Source organism: Rana temporaria, chromosome 13 (assembly GCF_905171775.1).
Source record: "Rana temporaria chromosome 13, aRanTem1.1, whole genome shotgun sequence".
Classification (NCBI taxonomy): domain Eukaryota; kingdom Metazoa; phylum Chordata; class Amphibia; order Anura; family Ranidae; genus Rana; species Rana temporaria.
The window spans coordinates 63,360,696-63,367,815 of record NC_053501.1 but is presented as its reverse complement, the minus strand read 5'-3'; the positions used below and the strand labels follow the sequence as shown (position 1 = coordinate 63,367,815).

The following is a 7,120-nucleotide window of genomic DNA, read 5'->3' as shown; positions in this document are numbered from 1 at the left end:
GACAATGCTGCAGGCTAAAAGGTGAATTGTTGTAGAAATATGATTGTCATTGTTACATAGATCAGTACATTCTGCATTCATCTATATCCCAATCTTTGGTCTAAAAGTAAACAAAAGAAAATAAAATACCCATTTTTTTTTTGTTGTTATGGTGTAATGATCCAAAATAAGTGGGCAAAAAGAACTATGCAGTTGGACTTTTCATTAACATAAATACGATTTTTTTTTTATAGTTTTGAGTAAATTATTTTTTAGCAGTTTTGAACTTTTAAGAGCTTTATGACTTGTAATACTGCAGACATGAATTCCTGGCTACTAGAAGTGATAGAATTGTACTGAATAACAAGTAATGGTACTGAGTAACAAATAATGCAAAGCAGTCGCTATGTAGAGATCAGTTATACATTCTATAGCATCAAAAAAAAAAAGAAAAAAAAACATCTTTTTTGATTCCCAGAGGTCAGTGTGCTCCTACATTGCTTTCACTTTGACACCACGCCTCATCTTAATAATAAAGAACCCTAGAGACTGAACAGACGTACACAAAAATAAGGGGGACTTCATAAAAAATACCTGGACTTGTCTTTTTTTAAGGTTTTTTTGTCTTTTGTTCGCTTGCTTTTTTTTTTGTTTGTTTTTTTTTCTTTCAGTTTTCATGTACAATTGAAAGTGTGTAAAATGTTCACTTACAGTCTTGCTCTCCTAGAGGTTAATGTATCAAAGAGTTGGTAGATGAACCCTGATTTTGATGTGTAAAGTAATCAGACAGTCCTCCCGTTAGTCCCGTGGTAAAAGTTGGCAAAGAAGGTCTGAGGGATTCACAGGCAAGGGTGGAAGGAGCCTGGGGAGAGGTGGAAGAAGAGGCAGCCCTGGCTGTCATGGACGTGCTTTGGGAAGTTAAGGAAGGGTGGGGGACGTGGGGGAAAAAGTAGCCCGTTTGTCCAGCTAGAAGGTTCACAGAGCAAGGGTTTAAGGAGTAGGTCCCAGAGCAAGGAACTGGTAGCCCGCATGGCACTGAGGCAGCCAGGGCAGCGGCTGTTAGGTGGTGGGTGGCATAGGGGATGTCCCCATTGACAAGTCTGTCTACGCTCAAGCCATTGGACGAAGAAAAGGAGTGGTTGTTCCCCAAAGAGTTTTGAGTCAATACAGAACTGTAGGGCATGGGGTGGCTGGGGTAAGCTGAGGTGGTTCCATTGTAGCTCAAAGCGCTGCTGGCCCTTGGGTGATGCAAAGACAGGAAGGGGGACATAGGCCAGTACAAGGAGCCGGCTCTATCCATGAAAGTCAGTCCAGTGGAGGTGAGCCTGGCCCCTCGCTTGAATGCCAACTTAGCCCTGGACGTGGTAGATCTCCTGCGCAGCTTGCCAGTGGTGCCACCAATGAAGACATCATCGCTGCTGGGGTCCAGCATCCAGTAGTTACCTTTGCCAGGATCATCGTAATGCCGGGGTACCTTGACAAAGCACTTGTTCAGGCTGAGGTTGTGCCTGATGGAGTTCTGCCAGCCTTGCTTGTTCTCCCGGTAGTAGGGAAAGTTCTTCATGATGAACTCATAGATCCCATTGAGGGTCAAGCGCTTCTCCGGACTCTGGCGGATGGCCATCATGATGAGGGCGTTGTAAGAGAAGGGGGGCTTCTCATATTTGCCGTTCTTTTTATCGCCCTCCTTGCCAGCCTCCCCATCTTTGGCCCCAGCAGCGTCTCCTTTCTTCTCTTCAGGTTTGTCCTTTTCGGGGTCCCCAACAACCAGCTCAGAAGAAGCAGGGTCCACCTTACCAGGGGGGAGGCTCTCAGTCTTGACCTCCAGGAGACTTTTGTCCAGGTCGTCCTCCTCCTGCACAACACGGTGGTGGGGTTGAGGCTGGTTGAGAAGCGGGTGGTGGTGGTGGTGGTGATGGTGGTGGTGGTGCTGAGGAGGCTGAGGGTGGTTGTCATTTTGGACCGCTTCAGGCACCAGGCTGTTGATGCTGAAGGATGACTTGGGCATCATTTTGACTTCTTTTCTCTCCCCCATGTCCAACATATCACAAGGATGGGAGCAGGACACTCAGGTGAAGTTGTAGCAGGAAGAAGTCAGGAACAAGTCAGGAGGAGCAGCACTTCTCTCTGTCGCACCAATGTCTCCAAACACTGGCAAGTCATGTAGCAAAAAACAAAACGCACATAATATTGCTGTTAATTATAGGGCTATAAATATAGACATATAGAAATATAATCAAGAAGCCAGGGGAGAAAATGAATCAACTACTTCATGTCCCTTCAAAATAAACACAACAACCTCCCCTCTCAGCAACTAGAGTAGACAGCTATAGCTACAATTAATTCCAGACCCAGAGACACCAGGCTAGGAAAAAAAAAAGGAAGAATTTGGTTTAACCTTTGGGTGCTGGAACCAATGGGAGAGCTCTGACTGCCTGGACGTTTCTTCTCCACCTGGCCAATCAGGATCAAAAGATTAGCTACAATCCCACCCCCATGGCTTCTCCTTCCCCTCCTCCCCTCCCCCCCTCCTCCATCTCTATGCGGAGTGATATGGGAGGGAAACTCTTCACCTCTCCTCCCTTCCCCCTTCTTTTTTTTTTCCCAAATGTGATCCCCCCTCCCTTTTCTCCTACCAAATATCTGCCATTGCTTTCATCCCACTGTATTGGACCATCTTAGTTTTATACGTCAATATTTTCTCTTATTGATTAAAGTTTGTTTATACCTTTCTTTTAGGGAGAAAATAACCGTGGAAGGAAGAAAGTGGAAGAATCAAGGGACTACTTTACCATGCAGAGAGGATTGAGTATTTTCTGTTGTAGTCGTTTCATGCGCCCGACTAAAACGTTGGGCACCGAGCGATTGTCGCAGATTTGTTGTGTTTATTTGTTGTTGTTGTTGTGATGATGATTGTACACTCTTTATTTATTGCACACTCGTTATTTGGGCGCTGGTGTGATTTCCTGCCTGTCTCTATATGGATCTGGCTGCAATCAGGCCACTTACTGTCTGTAACCCTCAACAGATCGATCGATCGGTGGGCAGAAAGCAGATCTGGCCGATCTTGTCCCCCTAGATGTGTGTGTGTGTTATGGGCTCAGCACCGCATTGCAGTGGAATGTGTGCCTTTGTGAAGAGCTGTGACAGATCTACTACCCTGATTAGCCTACAAGTGATTAATATTACACATTCATGAGACACAATTACTATCCTCGCCTTGATTATTGCACCAGGTCTATAGGATGATTAATATTATGCATGGAAAATCCACGTTAGTGGCCCTGATGATAGGAAAAAATCATGTCTGGGATATGTCAGTCATGGAGCCATTGTGGTTGCAATAGGCACACTGCAATGCATTGCTTTGTTTGTATTCTCATTAGCAATTCTTCATCTTCAGCAGGACTTTGATTCGAAATTAATGACTAAGTGTCGTGACAGTGGGCGACTGCCTTAGATATACTGTGTGTGTACTTGTATCCTGCTAACCCCAACGGTGAGAAAACAAATAAACCGATCCATATTAGTGAAGGGGGGGTTACTATCGGTTCACAGCCAGGCACAGGGATTGCACAGGCCTGGCTGCAGCCTCTGACACATCACTGACTATACTGTACCAGCATGTTTCCTTGAGAGTGTGCCACCCTTCCTTCCAGCCTGGCATGTTAAGCTGGCTAAGGGTTAGGGGTAACCCTGAGTGACCCTATCACTTGGATATAGGCTAACTGACAAATATGACTTTTATCATCAATTTCCTATTTTACTGTAACTGTATGATGGATAAAAGAGTTCTATATGTAACGTGTAATGGCTTTTAAATATGTGTGTGTTCGAATTTACACACACACACACACACACACACACACACACACACACACATATATATATATATATATATAAATATATATATATATATATATATATATATATATAAATATATATATATTGCTCTCTATGTATATAGATAGATAGACAGATAAATAGATAGATAGATAGATAGATAGATAGATAGATAGATAGATAGATAGATAGATAGATAGATGTATATATTAATATGTATATAGATAGATAGACAGATAAATAGATAGATAGATAGATAGATAGATAGATAGATAGATAGATAGATAGATAGATAGATAGATAGATAGATTGATAGATATTAATATGTATATAGATATAAGCTACATAGGCTTTGTAACATTGTATATGTTTATGCCTTTTGTGTTTATTCTAAGCTAAACTAAATAAATAAATTAACCCTAAAAAATGTATTTTACTGAAAATGTTTATAACTGGTATTGCATGTATGATTGCATATCTGTCTAAATGAGTATATGTGGATGGAAGTATAACATGTATGCATTATATTATATCTGTGTATATTATTAACACATATATATTTTTAATGATCTGAAAACATATATATATATATATATATATATATATATATATATATATATATATATATATATATATAATATATATATATATATATATATCTATATATATATATATATATATATATATATATATATATAATATATATATATATCGTAACCACACTTTAGATTGTAGCTGGATATGTAAATGGTTTATTAGACTGCTAGATAAATAGTAAATAGATAGATAGTTTAAACAGATACACATATTAGATAGGATAGATAGACATAGTCTAATTTTATTGATTATTTTATCTATCTATTAATCTATCTATTAATCATTTATACAGACATATATTTATTATTACATACAGACATGCATAGGAGGAGTAGATATAGTAGATAGAGCGATTGTCCTGTCCTGACCTATCTGCCCTCCACATCCATACTCAGACAGTGACAGTGCAGCTCCCCAGTGCCTGCCTAGGTGTAGGGATCCTCTGGCCTCTCTCTCTCTCTCTCTCCCCTGTCTAGGTATAGGGATTATCTGGGCCCTCTTTCTCTCTTTCTCATACTGCCTAGCTGTAGAAATCCTATGGCCCTTTCAACTCTCTCCTCCTGCCTAGCTGTAGGGATCCTCTGGTCTCTGACCTCCTGCCTAGGTGTAGGGATCCTCTGGCCTCAGTCCTCCTGTCTAGGTGTAGAGATCCTCTGGCCTCTTTCCTCCTGCCTATAGGTGTAGGGATCTTCTGGCCTATCTCCTCCTGTCTAGGTGTAGGAGTCCTCTGGCCTCTCTCCTCCTGTGTAGGGATCCTCTGGGCTCTATCCTCATGTCTAGGTGTAGGGATCCTCTGGCCTCTCTCCTTCTGTCTAGGTATAGGGATCCTCTGGCCTCTCTCCTTCTGTCTAGGTATAGGGATCCTCTGGCCTCTCTCCTCCTGCTAAGTGTAAGGGATTCTCTGGCCTCTCTTCTCCTGCCTAGGTGTAGGGATCCTCTTGGCCTCTCTTTCTCCTGTCTAGGTGTAGGGATCCTCTGGCCTCTCTCCTCCTGCCTAGGTATAGGGATCTTCTGGCCTCTCTCCTCCTGTCTAGGTGTAGGGATCCTCTGGCCTCTCTCCTCCTGTGTAGGGATCCTCTGGGCTCTCTCTCTCCTCCTGTCTAGGTGTTGGGATCCTCTAGGCTTTCTCTCTCTCTCTCTCTCCTCCTGCCTGGCTGGCTGTCTCTGAGTGTAACCGGATTCTATAAGGCTGCAGGTTAGATAAACATTTAGTGATGTGGAGTAACTGCACTATTTGTACTCTGCTGTGCAGGAAGGAAAGTGTTGATTAACACAGAAGGGAAAAAAGCGAAATTAGCTGATTGCATGCTCATAAGAGCAAGCTGTCATTGAACTGCTTTTAAAATAGACACAGCTGGGTGTTTATGTTGAAAAATCGCTCGTGTTTTTGCTAATACTGAAATAAGCATGATTTTGTATACCAAACATTTTCAGATCATTAAAATTTGTAATCTGTGCTGGTTTGTGACACAAAGAAAAGAAGAGATTCTTCTCCCAGTGAAATTTGCTGATATGATATTAACTCAATCAAGTTTTCACAAAATGAGCTTTGTGTGCTCCATAACACTGACTGCATCAGTTCATTATACAGAATGCCAACCGTGACTGCTGTTTGTTAACATTGACTGTTTTCCCAAATCCCCCCATGGAACAAAGAGATCTGCTTCAGTCTAATCGCTAGTATTGTCTTCTGCTGAATTTTTAATGGTCAGAGAAAAACATCTCAGGTCAACAGTGTGGCCACAAATCTTCTATATATATATCAATGCATGGAATATGACTTTAAGCTGCTGGGCTCCGTTTATCAGCTTAACCAGCGAATGCCTGGCCTATAGAGCTCTAGTCTGTACTAGCAGCACATCTACTATCACACAAAACACACACACACACACAGCTACCTGGTGAGAGGCAAGATTTGTAGTCCCAGGCTTGGATTCTGGATGGTCTTAGGTAATCCTGGACTTCAGTCTGCCGCATGAATGCTATGTGACCAGGATTAGAAGAGCCCAGCACATACAATGGGCAACTCTAGCCCAGGACCACTAGCCAGCCCTTTTACTCTGGCAAAGGGGGGGCAGGAAAAGAAGCCTCATGTGCTCTGGCAGTGAAAGGGTGAATCTCCAGCAATGCTGGCTTGACATCCCAGGCTACAATGTTGTATAGACACAAGCTGACGTTACATTGGTCTCCCATGTCAGGAGCTTGTAACGTCTGAGTGGACTCCCTAGGACCTGGCTTGGGGGTTACCTTGCAATGCATGAGCTGCTCTCTTTGTTTGGTGGAAGTTACCTGGAACAGCAAGCTGAGGTCTAAAGTATTTGCAAACAAAAATGAAATTCACTCCACCAGGAGCCTCTGGCAGCCCCTTACTCCTACAACTCCTGGGAAAGTTGGTCAAAGTTCCCTCCCAGCAACCTTTATCCAGTGTCCATCTATTAGGAATTATTACTGCTGATGGATAATGTATGGAGAACGATAATGTGTGGGTAATGTGGATGGATGGATGGATACATAGACAGATATACACTATAAAGATAGATAGATAGCAAGTGTATTTATTTTATCAATCTTTCTTTCATTCATACTTTCTCACTGTATTTGTATCTATTGATAGATTACTAGATAGATAAATACATAGTTACATGGCGTGTCAGGTTGAAAAAAGTCCATCAATTTCAACCGATAGGAAAAAATGAATAAA

The 7,120-nt window shown here is 42.0% G+C and overlaps 1 protein-coding gene across 2 annotated transcripts in view; it reads right to left on the bottom strand.

Annotated features, from left to right (window-relative positions):
• FOXG1 (forkhead box G1) overlaps positions 1–6,540 on the bottom strand; it is an 82,014-nt gene extending 75,474 nt beyond the window's left edge. Inside the window, exons 1-2 of one of the 2 annotated variants that reach the window (XM_040333591.1) lie at positions 6,318–6,428; positions 1–2,130 (exon numbers count right to left, since the gene is read on the bottom strand). The exon at positions 1–2,130 is cut by the window's left edge and continues 375 nt beyond it. In XM_040333591.1, the coding sequence (XP_040189525.1) occupies positions 710–2,023 (1,314 nt within the window). In that variant the 5' untranslated portion in view covers positions 2,024–2,130; positions 6,318–6,428 and the 3' untranslated portion in view covers positions 1–709. Of the gene's footprint in view, positions 2,131–6,317 lie in introns of both variants that reach the window. The other variant, XR_005744820.1, reaches the window with a different exon arrangement.
• Between the last annotated feature and the right edge of the window lie 580 nt (positions 6,541–7,120).